Here is a 23,926-nt window from a genome sequence, read left to right on the forward strand (position 1 = left end):
TATAATATTAACCATCTACATGCTACACAGTAATTTACTTTCTGTGTATTCTTTACATGGAACTCTTAGTGCCATCTATAATATTAACCATCTACATGCTACACAGTAATTTACTTTCTGTGTATTCTTTACATGGAACTCTTAGTGCCATCTATAATATTAACCATCTACATGCTACGCAATAATTTACTTTGTTTATTCTTTACATGGAACTCCTAGTGCCATCTATACTATTAACCATCTACATGCTACACAGTAATTTACTTTCTGTGTATTCTTTACATATAACTCCTAGTGCCATCTATAATATTAACCCTTCTACATGCTACACAGTTATTACTCTCTGTTTATTCTGTTCATATAACACCTAGTGCCATCTATAATATTAACCCTTCTACATGCTACACAGTTATTACTCTCTGTTTATTCTGTTCATATAACACCTAGTGCCATCTATAATATTAATCATTTACATGCTAAACAGTAATGTATCTCTGTTTATTTTATACATATAACTCCTAGTGCCATCTATAATATTAACCATTTACATGCTACACAGTAATTACTCTTTTTTATCTTTACATAAAACTCCTAGTGCCACCTATAATATTAACCATTTACATGCTACACAGTAATTACTCTTTTTTATCTTTACATAAAACTCCTAGTGCCACCTATAATATTAATCATTTACATGCTACACAGTAATGTATCTCTGTTTATTTTATACATATAACTCCTAGTGCCATCTATACTATTAACCATCTACATGCTACACAGTAATTTACTCTCTGTTTATTCTTTACATATAACTCCTAGTGCCATCTATAATATTAACACTTCCACATACTACACAGTTATAGTTTTGCTTAGTGCAGGATATAATTGACATTTGGCCTCTGCTCTGAGTATACCTAATGCAAATGAGACCAGATTTATAAATTCAAGAGGACTATAAAACCACAAAAATGTATTAGAGTATTTTTATTATTGCAGTAGTGTGACTGCAAGGTAGTTAAGCACATAGTAAAAGTAAGCTCCATATTGGCAATAATGGCACTGACTCAAACATGGGCCAGTGAGACAATTAGGAGTGGCATTTGTGTATACCCACCCATTACCAGTTGTGTTCAGATCTGAACTAGTTTTAACTATGTATTTAACACTTTTGTGGGGTTAAATACATAGTTACACATAAGCAATAATTCAATAAGAAAAGGTTCTAATCCTTTATAGTATTTTTTAGTGTGCATTTAAGTATTTTAATAAAACAAATATTTTTAACATGTGCTTTATCTATGCTCGAGATATTAAAAAAAAAGTACTTTCCCTTTAAATTTTCTTTATTTAAATTTCTATCCCATTTTATTTATTAAACCCTTAAGTGCCTGCTATGGCTTTGAGTTGTGGTCCTCTCTGGCATCCAAATGGTTAACAAAGTCCTTGTGATATTGTTGGCATTAATGAGAACAAAACCCACAAGTTCACATGAAGGGGCCAATCTATTAAGGCCTAATTGAGCCAAATGTATCTGTTTCCACGCGAGCCTCCAGGCTCACCGGAAACAGGAGTTAAGAAGCAGCGGTCATAAGACCGCTGCTCCTTAACTCGTCTGCCACCTCTGAGGTGGCGGACAGCAATAAGCCCGATCACATACGATTGGGATCACTGACAACCCCCCTAGGGGCCATTTGGCCGTAAATGTGCAGTGGGGGCATTGCACAAACATTTCACTAGAAATGCTTGAGCAATGATAAATGCCGACAGTGTTCCTATGTCAGGGATGCTGTGAAGTCAAGAAGGTGACTTAAATGGTATAAAGAAGACATGTAACTTACTGACTGCTAAGACAAAGATGGAGAAAACGCCGATAACCTGCCAAAGGCGAAGACCCCAAAATACAACTGTCTCTGAAGTCACTGGATCTGGCTTTTTCTTAGGAGGATCAGTAGGGGCCTGAAATGAGAAACAGAAATGCAAAATAAAATTCAGCGGTATTCACTAATATTGTCATTTATTATTCAATTTTAGTAAGTCCTATCATTTGTAACAATTTTACTTTTAACTTTTATATGTCCGAGCACTGAGAATGGACATATCTATGTTACTGTATATGAGTTTATGTTTTATATCAGGGTAAAGAAGTCATTTCTTTATTTTGTATCAAACATAGCATTCCAAAATGTATTAGTTTGTAAAAAGGATGTTCCTGTACACAAAAAAACAAACAAAAAAACCCCTCTTTTTTTTTTACACTTGTCAGATGCCTCACTGTCCACCAATAAAGATAAAGGAGATCTGCTTATCGGCCAATAAGCAACTAGTCCTTAAGGCTCAATTACACTTCTTGTTAACTTCAAATTTAAATTGCACAGCTTTATTGTAATCAAGATATTTGTAACATGTTTAAATAGTGCTTCCATATTCATGGTTAACATTTTATAAAAATAAAGAATAAAAATAAAATGTTATTTATATTATTTAAAGTATCCCAGGGTAGAAGGATGAAAGTAGCTGTGTTTAAAGGGACATACAGCCCAAAATGTTTATTTCATCATTCAGATAGAACATACAATTTTCAAATTTACTTCTACTATCTAATTTGCTTCATTCTCTTAGTATCCTTTGTTGAAGAAGCAGTAATGCACTACTTGGAGCTATCTGAAAGCTAATAGCAAGACGTATATATGTGCAGCCACCAATCAGCAGCTTCAGAGCCTACCTAGGTGTATACTTTTCAACAACGGATATAAAGAGTACAAAACAAAATAGATTATAGAAATAAATATAATGACCCATATTTTTTTTTCTAATCATTGAGAATATACCTCAATCCTATTTTCAGATGTTGTGCTTTTCAGTAAGTAATACTGTGCAAGCCTTTTGCAATTGAATTATGTGCTACAGGCATATTGTAATAACGGTGATTATATGTAAAGGAGGAAAACAGCAAATGGTAAATTGTATCTGAATAGATAGCTGTCCCATGTGTGCAGTACAAAGGATTTTCTATAATAAATAGGCTATTAATTAGCTGCTTGCAAACAGACAGTGTGAGAAAGAGAGAGAGATGTGTTAATGACCTGGGGCGCGATGTCAAAAATGAAATATGTGCTTTTCAATAATAAACAGCAACCGATTCATTTCAAATTAAAAAATTTTTTTTTCAATTTGTAGTGCTTACACCAGTGGTGGTTCTATAGGGGGCTGAGGGGGGCTGTGCACCTCCAAATGCACGTGTGGAACCCAGATAGAGCTGAAAAGGGCTCTATATGTTATGTGTGCTGTGTTAGTCCATCCCCAAATATTAAGTTCTAGAACCACCTCTGGCTTCTGTTTCTCCAGTTTAAGCTGGGAAAATCTAGATTAATAGGTGAACTATTTTCATATATTAGCAGCAGTATTATGGTAGATTGTTTTTATTAAAAAGTGAAAGATGGAATCACACTGCCATCTAGTGGGGGAAGAACAGAACACATGAGAATGTTTTATAGCTACTTATGCTGCATTTCTGGATATTTATCTCATCTCACACAAATAAAATAAATAAGGGAGCAAAAATGATTAATAACATCTCACAGACTGTTGTGATCTTGGCCATATTCTTAAAACAACAAATATGTTAATATGAGAGCTCAGGTTTTCCCCCACTGATCTCTCCTCAGCTTTAGCGCTGCGGAATCTGTTGGCGCTCTACAAATAACCGATAATAATAATGCTCCTCTTTGTAACCACTAGAACTTGCAAACACTGGTTCCTGGAATTCCATTTAAAGGGATAGGAGCATTAAGAAACTTTTAATTGAACTTCTATTATCAAATTTACTTTGCTCTTTTAGTATTTTTGTTAAAAAGCATATGTACATATCATAATCAGCAGTAATGCACTAATGAGACCTAGCTGGTGATTGATGGCTACACATATATGCCTCTTATCATTGGCTCACCATATGTGTTCAGCTAGCTCTCAGTAAAGCATTGCTACTATGACTTTAACTGTGTGTTTAATCCCTTTGCAGAGATTAAACACATTGTAAGCAATAATGCAATCATAAAATGCTCTAACATGTTACATCATATCCCTTTAATTAGATTTTTCTCACCTTTCCTCGCTCTTTTACAAAAGGTAGGGGGTAAAACATTAACAGCAATTAGGAAACTGTGGTTATTCATAGTTAGGGGACTTAGATTTTTTTTCAGTTGGCATTAAATGGCTTTGTGTTTGGGGGGGTCCTGGTAAGAGAATAATAACTGCAGTGTGTGGATCTAGTGCAAAACCCCCAACCATCCCAGCCCTCACCCCCACAGCACTGCCCACTTCCCACTAGACTCTGACACAATGTGACTCCATCACTGGTTTTGTGACTCCGCCTCTAGTTCTCCTTGATTCAGCCACCAGCCTCTCAGTTCCAGAATATATCTGCAAAGTACAATCAATATTGAGGAAATTTCTATAAGAAGTGACTGTATATAAAGAAGATTTCCTTTTATGGTCTTTAAAATTGAAAGGGTCATTAACTCCCCAAAAATGAATTATTTCATTTTTTTATTTTAATTTGTATCAGTTAAATTGTTTTAGTTTATTCCATTCTTAAAAGGAATATGGGCGGCACATCAATGTGCACTATTATAGAACAAAAGGAAAAAAACTCAGTTATAAAATATTCAACAGAATCCATTATATTTGCTCTGGCATTTATTCTTCTGTTCCTAGCTTTAGTTAATTAAACAAACCTTGAACTACAATTTCTCAAGAATACACTTCAGTTTCTCGCATTCTTCATACAGCTTAGTGCTAATATGATTTTTTTTTTATTGATGTAAATAGGTAAACAATCACAGGTTACAAGTGGAGCACTATTTAGCTCTTTCGCTAGAGTACTAATTATGGTAGAAGTAAACCTTTTGCCCGCGTCGGGTTGCGCTGGTATTACGAGCAGAAAGTAAAATGTTAACCTATTCCCCCTAGAAGTCAATGGAGAAAAAAAAAGTGAAAAAAACCCCACTTGTGCGCAAACACAATCGCATATTGTGTGCAATATTTTAAAAAAGAAATCATGTTTTTTTTTAAATATATATTTTTTTTTATTAGATGAGTGTAAGTGGACTTTGTATTTTTGATTTGTTTTCTTAGACTTAACCAGAGCTCTGAGGACGCGTTAACTTGACAAATGTTAACTTGAATTGCTCTCAACGTCTATTTTCAACTTGTAATACCAGCGCCATTTAACCTGTGCACAAACGATCGCAAAAACCCGATATCGCCTGCGCACAAACATTTGTGCTCCACTTGTAATCTGACCCACTATTTTTAGTAATTTTTCATTTAACTTCTGTCAAATGTTCTTCATTCTCTTGGAATCCTTTGTTGAAGAAGCAGCAATGCACAATCGGGCGTTAAATGAACATTTAACATCAGATGAGCCAATTAAATACATGTGCAGTCACCAATCAGCAGTTAGCTCTCAGTAGTGCATTGCAGCTCCTGAACCTACCTAGGTATGCTTTTCAATAAAGGATAAGAGGATGAAGTAAATTTTAATAATAAAAAGTAAATTGAAACTTGCTAAAAACTGTGTCTTACACCTTAATCATAATAAACTCTAAAACCTGGGTATGACCCTGCCCCGTTTAATGCTGCAGTACATTCTACAAAATGCAGATCTTTAACCCTGCAACATTTTAGCAATATAGGAGCTTAATTTTATCAAACCCTTAAATTATCACAGCAGAGGAGATAAGATAGATAAAATAAAATAAAAAATGTAAGTAAACACCTTGTAATTACAATATTTATCTGCATGCAAATATTAGGTGGATGTGAAAATGTTTTATTAACAGCTTGTTTGCTGCAAATCTTTTTTAGTAGCTGAACTCCACCCACCATAATATTAGGACCAACATCCCAATTGCTTCTGGAGAGGACACAGCTAGGCACGGTCATTATGGAGTAAATTTAATATACCTTTTTTAACCTCTGAGTGATCATAAACCAATCTATGATACCATTTTCATATTTGAAAAGAGTATAACATATCTGAGCAGATAGCAGAACTTTTGCCAATATTGTAAACCTTGTCACTTTTCAATGAAAAACAAAATGTATGCTTACCTGAAAAATGTATTTCTTTCCAGGCATGGAGAGTCCACAAAACATTCTAATTGCTAGTGGGATATTCACTCCTGGCCAGCAGGAGGAGGCAAAGAGCACCCAGCAGAGCTGTTAAGTATCACTTCCCTTACCCATAACCCCCAGTCATTCGGCCAAAGGAAAACAGAAAAAGGAGACAATACAAGGGTATAGAGGTGCCTGAGGACTAGACAAAAAAACTGTTGTCTTATATTTGAATAAGGGCGGGTTGTGGACTCTCCATGCCCTGAAATAAATACATTTATCAGGTAAGCATACATTTTGTTTTCTTTCCTATGGCATGGAGAATCCACAACACATTCTAATTACTAGTGGGAACCAATACCCAAGCTAGAGGACATAGAATGAATAGGGAGGGAGGGAGAACAAGACAGGCGGACCTAAACTGAAGGCACCACCACTTGAAGAAACTTTTTCCCAAATAAAGCCTCAGCTGAGGCAAAAGTATCAAATTTGTAGAATTTGGAAAAAGTATGTATAGAGGACCAAGTGTCCGCCTTACAGATTTGTTTCACAGAAGCTTCATTTTTGTAAGCCCATGAAAATGAAAATGAAACAGCTCTAGTGGAATGAGCAATGGTTGTCTCAGGAGGCTGCTGTCCAGCTGTCTCATAAGCTAAACGGATAACACTTTTCAACCAGAGAGAAAGAGTGGTACAAGTGGCCTTCTGACCCTTACGCTTACCAGAGAAAACAACAAACAGGGCAGAAGTCTGCTAAAAATATTTAGTTGCTTGAAGGTAAATTATAAGAGCATGCACAACATCCAAGTTATGCAAAAGATGTTCCTTCTGGAAAGAAGGGTTAGGACAAAAAGAAGGAACAACAATGTCTTGATTAATATTTCGATCCTACACTACCTTAGGGAGAAACCCCAGCTTAGTACGAAGGACCACCTTATCAGCATGAAAAATAAGGTAAAGGGAATCACACTACAGAGCTGAAAGTTCATAAACTCTGCGAGCAGAAGAAATAGCAAGCCAAAATTCGAGGAACCCTTACTTTGTTCCAAGAAAAACCCTTGGAATCACACCAATGAAAGTTTTTACACCATTCCCTTTGGTAAATTCTGTGAGTTACCAGTTTACAAGCCTGAAACATAGTATCTATGACTTTCTCAGAGAAGCCACATCTAGCCAAAATTAGACGTTCAATCTCCAAGCAGTCAGCTTCAGAGAAACCAGATTTGGATGAAGAAAGAGACCCTAAAGTAGAAGGTCCTTCCTGAAAGTTAACCTCCATGGTGGAAGAGTTGGCATTGTCACCAGATCCGCGAACCAGATCCTGCAAGGCCATGCAGGAGCTATTAGAATCACAGAAGCTCTCTCCTGTTTGATGCAAGCAATTACTCGTGGAAGCAAGGCAAACAGTGGAAACATGTATGCTAGATTGAAGCTCCAAGGAACTGCTAAAGCATCTACCAGAATAGCTTAAGGATCTCTTGACCTTGAACTGTACTTTGGAAGCTTGGCATTTTGACGAGACGCCATTAGATCCATCTTCGGAAGCCCCTTCTAAGAGTTATCATTGTGAAAACCCTGGGTGGAGAGCCCACTCTCCGGGATGAAAAGTCTGCCTGCTTAGAAAATCTGCCTCCCAGTTTTCCACCCCTGGTATGTGGATGGCAGAGAGATGGCAATCGTGAGCCTCCGCCCACTGGAGAATGGGAGACACCTCCTTCATTACAAGGAACTCTGAGTTCCTCCCTGGTGATTGTGTAAGCCACCGAGGTGATGTTGTCGGACTGAAATCAGATAAATCAGACCAAAGCTAGTTGAGGCCAAGCTATTAAAGCATATAAAATTGCTCTCAACTCCAAGATGTTTATTGGAAGAGATGACTCCTCTGGAGTCCACAGACCCTGTGTCTTTAAGAAACCCCAAACTGCTCCCCAACCTAACAGGCTGGCGTCCATGGTCACAATCACCCAGGAAGGCCTCAGGAAGCATGTGCCCTGAGGCAGATGGTCCTATTAAACCCACCATGAGAGTGAGACTCTTGTTGGGGAATCCAACTTTATCTTTTGCGAGAGATCTGAGTAGTCCCCATTCCATTGACTGAGCATGCATAGTTGCAGAGGTCTCAGATGGAACCGAGCAAAAGGAATGATGTCTATGGAGGCAACCATCAGTCCAATCACCTCCATGCATTGAGCCACAGATGGACGAATAGCAGACTGGAGAGACAGGCAAGAAACATGAAGTTTGGATTTTCTGACATCCGTTAGAAAAATATTCATGGACAGGGAATCTATGATTGTTCCCAAGAAACACACCCTTGTATCTGGAACAAGAGAACTCTTTCACAGATTCACTTTCCACCCGTGGGAACGTAGAATAGACAACATAATCTCGGTATGAGATCTTGCTGGATGAAAAAATGGTGCTTGAACTAGAATGTCGTCTAGATAAGGTGCCACAGCAATACCATGGGACCTCACCACTGCCAAAAGCCCCCAGAACTTTTGTAAAAATTCTGGGAGCTTTAGCAAGGCCTAAAGGAAGGGCAACAAACTGTAAAGGTTTGTCCTGGAAGGCAAACCTTGGATACTGGTAATAATCCTTGTGAATAGGAACATGAATATCTATGGTTGTCATGAACTGACCCTTTTGGACCAAAGGAAGAATAGAACAGATCTCCATCTTGAAGGACGAAACCCTGAGGAATTGATTGAGACACTTTAGGTCCAGAATGGGATGAAGTGCCCTCCTTCTTGGGAACTACAAATAGATTTGAACAGAATCGTAGACCCTGTTCCTATAGAGGAACTGGAACAATCACTCCCAGGGATGATAGGTCCTTTACACAGTTTAAGAAGGCCTCTCTCTTTACCTGGTTCACAGATAACCTTGACAGGTGGACCTGCCCCTGGGAGGACAAGATTTGAAACCTATTCTGTAACCGTGGGATACTATATCTATGGCCCAAGGATCTTGAACATCGCGAATCCAAGCCTGCTGAAAAAAAGACAGCCTGCCCCCCACTTGATCCAGTACAGGATCGGGGGCGGCCCATTCATGCTGATTTAAAATCAATGGAATGCTTCTTAGCTTGCTTCCCCCTTTTCCAAGGCTGACTGGACCTCCAAGAAGACTTGGATTGATCAGACTTGGAAGATTAAGACTTCTGTCCCTTAAAGTTACGAAAGGAATGAAAATTAGAATGCTGGCGACACAGGTCTATTCTTTTTATCCTGAGGTAGGAAAGAACCCTTTCCACCTGTAATGTCAGAAATAATTTCTGCCAGACCTGGTCCAAACAAAGTTTTACCCTTATAAGGCAGAGATAAATCTTGGACTTGGATGTAACATCTGCAGATCAAGATTTTAACCAGAGAGCTCTGCAAGCTAAAACAGTAAAATAAGACAAGAAATATTAGCACCCAACCTAAGAACTTGCATGTTGGCATCACAAATAAAGGTATTGGCTAGCTTGAGAGCCTTGATCCTGTCTTGGATCTCCTCTATAGTAGTCTCTTCTAGGATAAGATTAGATAAATCATTGCACCAATAAGATGCTGTCCCCGCAACTGTAGCAATAATAGCAACAGGTTGCCACTGTAATCCCTGATGAATGTACATCTTCTTCAAAAAAGCATCAAGCTTCTTATCCATGGGATCCTTAAAAGAACAACCATCTTCAATAGGAATAAGAAAGTCCAGTGTGGTCCAGCACCAAAGTAAACCCCAATGTGGGGCTGCAAATATGCAGGTGTGCAAGCTATTCAAGACTGGCACCACAGTCCCAGATACAATGTAGATCCAAAAAAGGAGGATAGCAGCACCACCAAAAGTTGTAGTAAAACTATGTATTCACAAACATAATAAATAAAAAAGACAACATTTCGGATTCACATCCTTAGTCATGTCTAGACGTTGTCTTTTTTATTATGTTGGTGAATAAATAGTTTTACTACAACTTTTGGTGGTGCTGCTATCCTCCTTTGTTTGATCTATCTTCAATAGGAATAGTAGTTATCCTAGCCAGAATAGAGATAGCTCCCTCTACCTTGGGCACCTTGCGCCACAAATCACGAATAGCATTTGCAACAGGAAACATCTTTTTAAAAACAGGGTACGGGGAAAAAGCAATCCCTGAGTTATAATATCTGCCATACGGTCTGGAACTGGAAATACTTCCACAGATGAGGGTACATCATATACCCTATAAAGCTTACTAGACCTCTTTGGATTCTCCGCAACAGATGCGTTGGATTCTTCCTAAGTAGCAAGAACCTCCTTCAAAAGAAATTGAAGTTGTAACCAACTTAAATCTGAAATTAATCTCCTCTGAATCTGCAGAATTGGTCACTACAGTATCAGAATCTGACAATTCCCCCTCAGAAGCCACTGAAGAATTATCCTCATCAGATAATTGAGACAAACTGGCTAACGCAGCCTTAGCAGAGTCAGCCTTACTAACATCAATATGTTTAGATTTCTTCTTACGCTTACCAGAAACTTTTGGAAAAGATGATAAAGCTGCAAAAACAGCAGAAGTAATCTGCGCAACAAAATCCCCAGGTAAAAAAACACCCCCAGGAGGTTGAGAGGAACAGCAGGGCACTGCATGTGAGGCTTTGGAAGCTTGAGGGGAAAGCTGAGGTGTAGCTAGGATAACACTATCCTGAGAGACATGGGCTCAGGGAGAGACATCTTATCTTTAAACTTTAAAGTTTTGTTTAGACATGAAGAGCAAAACTGTACAGAAGGAATTATCTTAGCCTCCAAACACAATAAGCATTTTTCAAATGAATCAACTTCAGTATTAGTGTCGATAATTGGGTATCAGTTCCTAACAATTAACAAAAAAAAATTAAATGCCAAATTAAGTTTATTTATATGAAGGGATAAAACATAAATAAGCACCTAAAACCCTTAGCTCTGCTGAGGTCTTACCCCTCCAGAAGTTGTTATCCTACTAGCACAGAAAACCGGACACACCCGGTAGCAAAATACACCTCCTTGTTACTCGAACAGCCCAAATCCACTTGCCACTGAAGATAGAGGAAACTCCGATCTAAACAGTGAACCTGAAAACCGGAATTTTAAAAATTACGCCAAACAAAAATGGCGCGAAAACCAACAGCAGCACAGCAAAAGTGATTGGGCCACTAAGCTGAGCTGAAAAAGCGATTGCAACAAGTAAAACAAACACCTGTCAAACACTTCATACACTCTCTATCCCTGAGCCCCATAAAAAAAAATATAAGTCTCTAAAACAGATTCAAATACTTTCCACAAGTATTTAACCCCTATAGTGCCGGTACCTTCAAAGCTAGAAGGGAAAGAATTTACCTGTGGATCCTGCTCTGTCAGGCAGGAGCTGTTTTCTGAGGTGTGGCAGCTTCACCATTTCTACCAGGGACCTATAGAAAAGAAAGAACAGAGTAACCAACTCCGGCATTCTTTAAAAGGGATAGCAATAATGTTAGAAGTTTAAGCAAAGACCACCTCGCCGCCTTCTAACTGCTAATAGTCACCATTATTCTCACTAAAGAGATTGACATAGACACAGCATAGTATCAATCCTTGTTTGCAGGGAAAAGTACCCATTAAAAGGATTAAAATCTTCAAACACTATCTTCTCCATCCTCCTGTGATCAAGGCAAAGAGAATGACTGAGGGTTATGGGTAAGGGAAGTGATACTTAAAGGGATGGTAAACTTAAAGCAATGTCTAATTCTCATATGATTCTAAAATTAAAATAAACATGAGTTTAAGTCATGAAAAACCACCATGTTCAATTGTAATACCTTTATTCTGAATGCAACAGCTACTATATACTGGTACCCGCCGACAGCCCCGTGACAAAACAATGTATTTAATTTTTTTAATGACAATAATTGCGTGGTCCAATGAAATCCGTGGCGTTTTGGCATTTTAGCATAGAAAAAAAAACCGATTCCTTTGCGCATGTGTTAGTGACGTCATGCAGCTTCTGATCTTTGCTAAAATGCCAAAACGCAAAGGATTTCATTGGACCACGCAATTATCGTCATTTAAAAAAAAAAAAAATGTTTTGTCATGGGGCTGTCGGCAGATAGCAGTAGCTGTTGCGTTCAGAATAAAGGTATTACAATTGAACATTGTAATTTTTCATGACTTAAACTCGTGTTTATTTTTATTTTAGAATCGTATGAGAATTATACATTGCTTTAAGTTTACCATCCCATTAACAGCTCTGCTGGGGTGCTCTTTGTCTTCTCCTGCTGGCCAGGAGTGAATATCCCACTAGTAATTAGAATGTTTTGTGGACTCTCCATGCCATAGGAAAGAAATTAATATCCCACAGTGATCTTCTTGATTTTAGATGAAAACAAGGTCTTCTCCAGTAAAAAAAAATAAAACATTTAAAAAAATTAAGAGCTAGATTACAAGTGGCGCGCTGAATTATAGCGCACCCCCAAACAGCGCTAATGTGCGGGTATTACAAATTGACAGCAATACAAACGCGAGCTTGCATTTGCATTGCTGGGAAGCATTGTGCTCATGAGCGTGTGCTTCCATAGGCTCCAATGGGAGCCTTGTTCTGATGCCGTCATATACGGCACAGAAACAAAACGCAACGAAGGGAGTAAGTCGCGCAGCAATGGCAGCAAATTGTAAATATATATGCTTATATACATATAGATGTATGTGTTAATATGTGTATATAAGCATATACATATATATTTATTGGGAACACACAGTTCCCAAAGACTGCAACGTAATGGCACTTTTCAGTGCCATTTTTTTCCTAATACTCCACACCCGCCAACTTTACCCCACAAATACTGTCTGGTGCAGTTATTTTATTAAAAAATAAAGATGCTGCTATCTTTAATTTTTAATAGAATATGTGGATGTAGCCTGAGCACCTCAACTAGAAGTGAGCTAGGATGTGAATAGGTAGTACACGTGTATTTATTAATGCCAATAAATGACCATCCCAAGCATCTGGTAAGCCTTATTTCTACATCTATATCTACTTTGAGCATACTACACTATACTGATTATCTTTCACAGATAAATCCAGCTAGGAGCAGATCTTTTACAGATAAATCCAGCTAAGAGCAGAACATCCACTAAATCTCTGGATTTCCACCTGTGGTTGCAGCACTAACCCTAATTTTTAACGCTTAAGAAGAACTGCTCAGATTCCGACAAATGGGAAGAACAAGCCCTGGTCTTAAAGGAAAGGTTTCTGGAAAGAGGATACGAGGATAACAGACTAAATATTCATATTCAAGATGTGAGATATACAGACCGTAGAGAACTTTTAAAGTATAACCACAAAGACAAGAAGAATCTATTCGAAGGAGATGTCCTGGAAGTCCCATTCATTACCGAGTATACAGAAAATAGGCATCTAATTGAGAAAATCATAAAAGAACATTGGCCCCTGCTTAAAGACGATGAGATAATCGGCGAAAAACTAATAACAAAGCCAAGATTTCTATACCGAAAAACAGATAATCTGTAAAGCATCTTATCCCCTAGTGTCCCTCGAAAGAAAAAGTCGAGAGTGAAAGATGTTTTTGGCAAAGATATAAGAGGTTTCTTTCCCTGTATCACATGCAAAGCATGCGAAAGGGGTATTAAGACAAAGAGCTTCATTTCCCACAACTCCAGAGTAAGCTATGAAATCAAGGATTTGATATGATGTAGTAGTAAAGGAGTTATTTACGTAGTACAATGTAGCTGTGGTCTACAGTATGTGGGACAAACGTCTAGGTTTCTCAAGGATAGGATCCGGGAGCACCTACTCCAAGTTAAACACAAAAATACTGATACTCCCCTCCACATTTTTACTTTATATTTTTACTTTATATATATATATATATATATATATATATATATATATATATATATATATATATATATATATATACACATACATTTTTGCGCACCCACAAGAACCCACCTTTCCCCCTTTTTATTGACCATTTTTTATTGCCAATTTTTATTCACAATTTTTATTCACCTTTTTCACATCTGACTTTTTTTTTTTTGGACTAACCATCCATTTAATTTATTTGGTATTCATTTGTTATCCTTGTGACTTTATATGTTCATCTTAACTTTTGCACATTGATACCAGTGTTTGAACTGCTTACCAGTGTTTGAACCGCCTACCTTGATTTTAAGTTTGTACCAATTTTAATTTATCTGTACATCATATTTTAATTGTCTGTATATCATATTGTTTTTATCATGGATCCATGATTTTTAGTATTGTATATTTAGCATTGTTTATTAAATATATTGTTAACACATTTATATAATTCATCTATCTCTACCTGTTTTTGGCGCTCCTTGAACATCTTTTCACAACTAATCTCGCAACACCCAACTGAACCTTGAGAATAATTTTTCATTCACTAACTTTCATCACTTAGACTTATATTACCTACGAATGTATTTATCCTAACTTCAACACATTTTCATCTTTTTTCATCAATGGCATCTTTTGGCAATTTCTGCTTTAAAAAAATTCACAATTTTTTCACATTTTTACATTTTGGTATTTTTATCCTTTGTTGAAGGATTATCCTTTTTTTCTCTCACTATTTTGCACAATTTTTTGAGCTTTCATTCACATTCCCTTTTTTTCCTACACCATCACTAATGAGGGATCATCTATAACATAACTATATTGGACTCTACCTAAGTATACGCTTGGAAATTCTACATCATATTTTCACTGAACCTGGGATTACAAATTACACTCAACTTATAGGAACAATTTGTGACTTCTCACTACACCACTGCCAAGACCCCGCTGGGCGCTTAGTGCCCCTTTTGTGTACCAAGGTGGTGTAGTACTGCTTTAGGGGTACTTTCTTTAGTGGTCATCAGAGATCAAAACAGACCCTACAAGGATAACCATCAGCTTTATATCTATAAAACTATAATAAAAAGCCAATACATAACAAAGGTTGGTACCTACAGACCTACCATCTCTATGTCCCACACTTTGGAGCGCCCCGAGAGATTCACCCCGACACCAGCAAACCGCAACGCTGATCCAAAACCCAGAAGTCACTGGTGCGTCACGTGGGAGGCAAATAGCCTATCACATTGCTTGTTTGTCCGGTTGCCATGGAGATCTCTCACGGCGATACACAGTGAAGCAGAATCAAGCATACATCAACACAGAGCCTAAATATAAAGTCAAACTCCTACAAACCTATGGCAAATATTTATCAATCACTCACAGCATTCATACTAATGAGACACATAAGTTAAAACCAATACATACAAAGTATACCATCCGTAAACGACTAACTTAAATAGAAACAATCATTAATAGATAGCCCCTAACACAGTTCGAACTGCAAACTTCTAGGTAATCATAACAAAATGATCATAGTAAACAATAATCAACCTGAAATGGAACGTGGACTCTCATACTCAAAACAAAAAAAGAAAGGCAAGCGTCAAAGACTCATTTTAAAATTCATGAGAAGTGCCAGCACAGTGGATTAAAATTATGAAAATGTATTAAAGACCTTAGTAAAAGTAAAAGTTGCGACGTTTCGGGGTGACCCCCTTAATCATGCAATTTAATACAAACAGTGAATAATGCCTTATTTAAACCATTTCAATTTTGTGGCAATACCATGTTGCACTATTTGCATGGCGCCACCTAGTGGTCAAAAACATTAAATTTCATTAACTCTTTATGTTACACTGAAAATGTACCAAAAATTAAAAACAAAGAATCACCTGTACCAGAAAATTACAAAAACATTTAAATTGCACAATAACTATTCCTAGAGCTATTGTTAAACATCTTTGTCCCTGACTATTATCACAATTAATAGTAAAGTGTGTATTTCATAGCCTGATTCTTTAGTAGGTAACATACCATTAACAGAAACATTGTAGCAATTCATAATAAATCTCATTTGATAGTGAATCTCATTTGACAGTATTATTGCACAATAAAAGATTTAATTTTATGTAAACTTAAGAAAAGCTTTTGCCTTTACAATTGCTACAAAAAACAGGAGAGATCAAAGTCTCGGTTTAACCCTTTGGGTGCCATGGTCTCCATTCTAAAGATCCACCACATCTCTCTCTGCTTGAGTAATACCTCCCTGTCTGCGCCATTCCTAGGTATTTGGATCTGCTCAATAACTTGCAAACGAAGCTGGCTAATATTGTGGTTATTTTCAATGAAATGTTTAGACAGGGGGGCCTCAACATTTTTCCTTCTGATGTTACTTCTGTGCTGGCTGATGCGGTCCCTGATTTTTTGTGTAGTCTCCCCTAAATAAATAAGGGAGCACGGGCATTTGATTAAGTATATTACATACTTGCTTTCACATGTATGGAAACCCTGAATGTTATATTTTCTCCCACTGTGTGGGTGAAAGAAGTGAGGCCCCTTTATAATGGAGCCACAACTCATGCACCCTAGACATGGGTAGCATCCTTGTCTTTTACTCCCTAGATGAGATTGCTTAAGGCCTGTGCTAGAACCTACATCTGTCCTGACTAGGTGATGATCTCTTATATTCTTAATACGCCTATATGCCATTAGTGGGGGTCCTGTAGTTGCCTAATGTGTGGATTGCAGTTCTTTAGAACATACCAGTTCTTTCTTATAATTTTACTGATCCTGTCACTTAAGGGACTATACTGGGATACAAAAACAATTCTCTCACTTTTGTTTTTATTTATTGGAATCCTCTGTTTGGAATTCTGTATCCCTTTCAATTTCTTATTAATGAGGACTGCTGGATAACCCCTTTCTAGGAATTTGTCCTTCATTTGTTTTAATCTATAATTTCTATCTTGCTCCTCACTGACAATCCTCTGAACTCGAAGGAGTTGACTCTTAGGGAGTGACTCTAACAGTCTCCTGGGATGGAAACTGTCGTATTTCAACAGTGTGTTCTTGTCAGTGTCCTTAATAAAAAGGTCAAACTTTAGACCATCACTTCCTTTACTCACTCTGGTGTCAAGGAATGTAACATATTCCTCGCTGTATGTAATTGTAAAGTACAGGTCCCTTACCTCCGAATTAAGCTCCTCAACAAACGTCTATGTAGACTCATTTTAACCACAAGGGCTAATCAAAGAAAACAATGCCAATCAAACATAGTATTGAGTCCATGGGGTTGTAAGGTATTTAGTCAATAGATCCACTTGGCCTCAATCTGTAGGAGAAGTTTCTTCCTATCACCCCCTCGTCTGAGTGGAGGGACATGGTCAATCAGTGTGAATCGCAAATCTTGGACCCCATGGCCCTGTTCTAAGAAATGCCTGGCTACTGGCTGGTCGCTAGTTCCTTTTTTAAGGGCTGTCCTGATAGATGATCTGTGATTTGCAAGGCGAGTCCTGGCATCATCAGTGGTTTTACCCACATAAAATCTGCCACAGCTGCAGTTGGTATACCACATAGGTGGTCGTGTAGGTAAGAACATGTCTAATTTGGTAACGTTGTTGTTGATGGGGATGTCCAAAGGTGGCACTTTGGATCATAGAGTTACAGGTGGTACACCCCAAGCACCTATAGCAACCCAGTTTCTTTCTTTGGGAAAGCCATGTGTCACTTGTATAGTAGTGGATGGGATCCGTTAACATGAGCAGATCGTTCAGACTTTTGTCTTGTTTATACCCCACTCGCGGGTTCTGCCAGAAATTAAATGGAAGTGAAGGATCACCTTGTACTATATGCCAATGCTGTTTTAGAGTATTTCCCAAAGACCTAGTTGAGGGACTATAGGTAGTAGTGAAAGTCATTCTTGGCTCGGCATCTATCTTAGATGTTCCAGGCATAGTGACCATGCTCTCTGCTGCAGACCTGCTTTGATGTATCAGACGTGGGTTGTATCCACTTTGTATAAATCGTTGTTCCATTTGGGTTAGCTGCTCATTCCTCGTTACAGTATCACTATTGTTCCTAATGGCCCGGCACAACTGGGCTTTTGGAATTGCTTTCAATAGCGCTGTGGGATGGTTACTGGTGGCATGCAAAATTGAGTTTTTGTCAGTAGGCTTTCTGAACAATGATGTACCCAATTGGCCATTCTCCATCCTAAGAATGTTAAGGTCCAAAAATTCAATACTAGATGTGTCATATTTAAGCTTGAATTTGACTGGGTTCTCAAGGGAATTTAAGTGTGTAAACCATGATTCTAACTCTGTTGATGTACACCTCCAGATGATCAGGAGGTCATCTATATAGCGTCTATAGAAAATAATCTCTGGTTTATCATATATCTGCATTACAGACACTTCATATTTTTCCATGAAGATATTAGCTAGCGAGGGGGCCATGTTAGATCCCATGGCCGTGCCAGAGATCTGTTGGTAAAACCTGCCCTCGAACTGGAAAAAGTTTAGCCGGAGACTCAAGTCCAGAAGTTGTATTAGGAAATCCCTTGGTGGACCCACATAGGGGTATCTATCCAAGGCTTCAGAAACACAGTTTTTCTGTTTCATGCGGGATAATGGTATACAGGCTATTTACGTCTGCAGTTGCCAAAATGTATGGCTCTTCGATAGTGATTGATTTCAATTCTTCAATAAGTTGTGTAGAATCCCTTAGGTATGACCTCATGTTCCTCACAAGGGTTTGTAAAAAATAGTCAACAAATATCGCCAACCTTGAAGTAATTGAATTCCGAGCGGAGACAATCAGTCTACCAGGGGGTCTTTCGAGGTCTTTGTGAATTTTGGGTAGAGTATAGAGAATCGGACAAGCTGGATACTCAATCCTCAAAAACTTTGATATATCTTCATCAATCCAAGATTCCTTTATTTCTTCATGTATGGTTTGGTCAATCAGTAGCTGGAATTCCTTCATGGGATCCCTACTCAGTGGTTGATAGGTGTGGGTATCGTTACATTGTTGTTTAATTTCATCACTTATAGTTTAGCATGACTACCGCACCACCTTTATCCGCCGTGCGTATTACGATATCTGGATTCCTAGAGAGTGCTGTGATGGCCTCTTTCTCTAGTGTAGACAGGTTGTTATGAAAAGGATTGTCCTCTCTATCTTTCAACTCCTGGGTGATCAGTCTCATAAATGTTTTAATACTGGCGTTGTTACTTTGAGGGTCAAACAAACTCTTAGTCTTAAACATCTGTTTTTCTTCTGATGTAGGTGTATCCCTAAAAAATTCTTTGAGTCTTAACGACCTTTGAAACTTCTGACAATCAATAAAGACACTGAACTCATCACCTTTACATGATGGAACAAAGCTTAGCCCTCTATTCAGTACACTTCTCTCAGAGGTGGATAGGACCCGGTCACTAATATTCACTACTAGGTCCTCTGTGGTACCCACAGTTGCTGTTACCTGGACGGAAGTGGTGGCTTTCTCTCTCCAGCCTCCCCTGTGAATATGGGGCCTCCTCCTCGTCTTCACTGACTGGCTCTGGTGGTGACCCCCTGAAAAACCTGATGTTCAGTAGACTGGCTACCAGTTGTTCCACTCGGACCCTGTGGTGTCTCCGTATCAGATCCGGAGCTGCTGTCCACTGTTTGAAGTGATTGTTTAGTATAGAATCTTTGTCTCCTCTGTCTCTGTGTAAATGGTCTTCTACTATCGCCACCGCTCAGCCATCTGTAGACAGTTTTCTCCTTGTGGTCCTCACATACAGTTTGCAATTTTCTATTTTTAAATTGCACCAAGGTATCCTTGTATTCTTTTATTTGTGTGGCTAATTTTTCAATCCAAGGCTCAGAGGAATCTTCTACCATCGTAGATATCTTATTACTCTCCCACTCTTGAATCTCTAATTTAATTCTGTCCAATTGGTTTCTTACTTCTTCAGTAACCAGAAGAATGAGATCCAGAGAGCATTTATTAAGTATCGCGCACCAGCACTTGCAAAACTCTGGATCATTGCGCCCAATAGTAGGTTAATTACGTATTCTAAAGCCCCTTGGAATCATTAACCTTCTATAGTACTCAGACAGATAGACCCCGTGGAGTCTCAAATCTGCCTCTTTCTTTTTTAATTTCAGGAGGGCCAAATAAATGGCTTGTGCAGTGTTGCCTCCAGTCGTCTCATCTTCGGGGCTAAACAAAATCCTAGCCGCATCATCCTCCGTAAAGGTGAGGGTCTGTATGTTCTCCACATCTGTATCCATGTCGACTACCACAGTCCAGGCGTGGTGCACGTGAAGTGGTGAGTGAAAAAAGTCTAATTAGGAAGAGGTCTCTTTCATTGTGGGTGCAACAACAAAAGAGAGATACAGTAGCAAAGATGTGCACTCTCACTCCAAAAACAGCTACCAGGGTGCTAGTGGGTATCAATACTGTCAAAAGAACTTGCACTTTTTGGAATTTTTTAGCAAACAATTTTACTTGTGATAATAGTGACGTTTCGAGGATAATATATCCCCTTCCTCAGACAACAAGTGATTCAACACACAGTGCATATATAAGCATATAACATAAAACCCCTCCCCCTAATTAGAACAAAAAAACACCAAACAGGTTACCATGGTGAATGATACGTCACAATGTCAACAATAATGTGATAGTGTTGTTATCATATATAAGTGGACCATCTAAGCCCATATCTTAATAAGTGATCGTGTCAGGAAGTAACACAGAGGAACTGGGGAGACACGGCATACAGACATCAGAGAACAAAACAGACCCTACAAGGATAACCATCAGCTTTATATCTATAAAACTATAATAAAAAGCCAATACATAACAAAGGTTGGTACCTACAGACCTACCATGTCTATGTTCCACACTTTGGAGCGCCCCGAGAGATTCAGCCCGACACCAGCAAACCATAACGCAATGCTAATCCGAAACCCGGAAGTCACAGGTGTGTCACATGGGAGGCAAATAGCCTATCACATTGCTTGTTTGTCCGGTTGCAATAGAGATCTCTCACGACCATAGGTTTGTAGGAGTTTGACTTTATATTTAGGCTCTGTGTTGATGTATGCTTGATTCTGCTTCACTGTGTATGGCTGTGAGAGATCTCCATGGTAACCGGACAAACAAGCAATGTGATAGGCTATTTGCCTCCCACGTGATGCACCAGTGACTTCCGGGTTTTGGATCAGTGTTGCGGTTTGCTGGTGTCGGGGTGAATCCCTTGGGGCGCTCCAAAGTGTGGGACATAGACATGGTAGGTCTGTAGGTACCAACCTTTGTTATGTATTGGCTTTTTATTATAGTTTTATAGATATAAAGCTGATGGTTATCCTTGTAGGGTCTGTTTTGTTCTCTGATGTCTGTATGCCGTGTCTCCCCAGTTCCTCTGTGTTACTTCATGACACGATCACTTATTAAGATATGGGCTTAGATGGTCCACTTATATATGATAACAACACTATCACATTATTGTTGACATTGTGACGTATCATTCACCATGGTAACCTGTTTGGCGTTTTTTTGTTCTAATTAGGGGGAGGGGTTTTTATGTTATATGCTTATATATGCACTGTGTGTTGAATCACTTGTTGTCTGAGGAAGGGGATATATTATTCTCGAAATGTCACTATTATCACAAGTAAAATTGTTTGCTTAAAAATTCCAGTGAGTGCAAGTTCTTTTGACAGTATTGATACCCACTAGCACCCTGGTAGCTGTTTTTTGGAGTGAGAGTGCACATATTTGCTACTATATATATATATATATGCTCATAAGTTTACATACCCTGGCAGAATTTATGATTTTTTGGCCATTTTTCAGAGAATATGAATGATAACACAAAAACTTTTCTTTCTCTCATTATTAATGTTTAGCTGAAGCCATTTATTATCAATCAACTGTGTTTACTCTTTTTAAATCATAATGACAACAGAAACTACCCAAATGATCCTGATCAAAAGTTTACATACCCTGGTGATATTGGCCTGATAACATGCACACAAGTTGACACAATGGGTTTGAATGGCTATTAAATGTAACCATCCTCACCTGTGATCTGTTTTCTTGTAATTAGTGTGTGTGTATAAAAGGTCAATGAGTTTCTGGACTCCTGACAGACCCTTGCATCTTTCATCCAGTACTGCACTGACGATTCTGGATTCTGAGTTATAGGGAAAGGTAGTTGAATTGTATAAAACAAGAAAGGGATATAAAAAGATATCCATGGAATTGAGAATTCAAATCAGCAGTGTTCAAACTCTAATAAAGAAGTGGACACAATCTGAACCCAATAAGTTTATCTTGGTCTCATCAGACCACAGGACATGGTTTCAGTAATCCATGTCCTTAGTCTGCTTATCTTCAGCAATCTGCTTGCAGGCTTTCTTGTACATCATCTTTATAAGAGGCTTCCTTCTGGGACAACAGCCATGCAGACCAATTTGATTCAGTGTGCGGCGTATGGTCTGAGCACTGACAGGCTGACCCCCACCCCTTCAACCTCTGCAGCAATGCTGGCAGCACTCATAAATCTATTTCCCAAAAACAACCTCTGGATACGATGCTGAGCACGTGCACTCAACTTCTTTGGTCGACCATGGTGAGGCCTGTTCTGAGTGGAACCTGTCCTGTGAAACTGCTGTATTGTCTTGCCCACAGTGCTGCAGCTCAGTTTCAGGGTCTTGGCAATCTTCTTATAGCCTATGCCATTTTTATGTAGAGCAACAATTCTTTTTTTCATATCCTCAGAGAGTTCTTTGCCATGAGGTGCCATGTTGAACTTCCAGTGACCAGTATGAGAGAGTGTGAGAGCGATAACACCAAATGTAACACACCTGCTCCCCATTCACATCTGAGACCTTGGACAGCAAATTTACACTGTTATACAGGCTGTACACTCACTACTTTACATTATAGCAAAGTGTCATTTTTTCAGTGTTGTCACATGAAAAGATATAATAAAAAATTTACAAAAATGTGAGGGGTGTACTTACTTTTGTGAGATACTGTATAAATCATTGACCGAAGTGTATCTTTAAATTCATTGTTTCATATACAGTATAGGCACCAGTATGAATAAACGTGTTCTCTCACAATCCTCCAGTGATTCCCTTCTCAGGAGCCAAGTGGGAAATACTGCAGAACAGCTCTCTGCACAATGTGTCTTTTGTGCCTCTCTCCCTAACTAGACATTTCAGAGAAGTTTGTACATTTTGGGAACATGACTTGTAGTCAGGCACACAAAGATAAGCAGTGTTGTAAAAGGAGATTTCACTTGGCTTGTGGAACTCACTGGCACAGAAGATATCTTTTGAGCAGAATAAACATAAAAGTAAATATTCCTTGGGAAAAATAATAAACAGCATAAAAATCTGGCACTGAGTAAGTTCATTGCATTTTTAAGGACAAAATCCAAGAAAAACTTTAAAATATGAATTCACTCAGTCTTACAGGGACAAAAAAGAATATTTCTACAAATACAAGTATATATCAACAATTAAAGGGATAATAAACATCTTTGTATTTCAATATTTTGTCTTGCTAGAAATTAACTTAATAGGTGAGTGTCAAACTTTTTGGAATGCATTAACACCATGTTTGCTGCAATTGTTTTTATTAACTCTGTTGTCTTGCTATAGAATGACATTGGTTAAGTGTAAACAATTTGAAAAACAAATGAACACATTATTTGCTGAAGTTGTTTTTCAATGCCACGAATTTTAAGACACATTGCAGAAAAGAGGTAAAATAAATAAAGTATATTGAACAAAAGGTACAAAGACGTGGTGCTCAAAGTATAAAAAGTTCCATCTTTATTGATCCATATTAAAAAGCAGCGCTAGCTGTACAAGCCACACAGGTAATGAGGGTGCATTAGAAGGTAGATCTTACGCATTTCAGCATGTAGCCTTAATCATAGATTCTAATTAC

The 23,926-nt window shown here is 38.2% G+C and overlaps 1 protein-coding gene across 1 annotated transcript in view; it reads right to left on the minus strand.

Moving 5' to 3' along the window:
• The window catches only part of TMIE (transmembrane inner ear), a 278,697-nt gene that overhangs the window by 171,575 nt on the left and 83,196 nt on the right, over window positions 1-23,926 (minus strand). The window contains exon 2 of the mRNA XM_053715654.1: window positions 1,839-1,956. Coding sequence (XP_053571629.1) covers window positions 1,839-1,956 — 118 coding nt within the window. The remainder of the gene's footprint in view (window positions 1-1,838; window positions 1,957-23,926) is intronic.

This window comes from Bombina bombina, chromosome 5, assembly GCF_027579735.1.
Source record: "Bombina bombina isolate aBomBom1 chromosome 5, aBomBom1.pri, whole genome shotgun sequence".
Taxonomy (NCBI): Eukaryota; Metazoa; Chordata; class Amphibia; order Anura; family Bombinatoridae; genus Bombina; species Bombina bombina.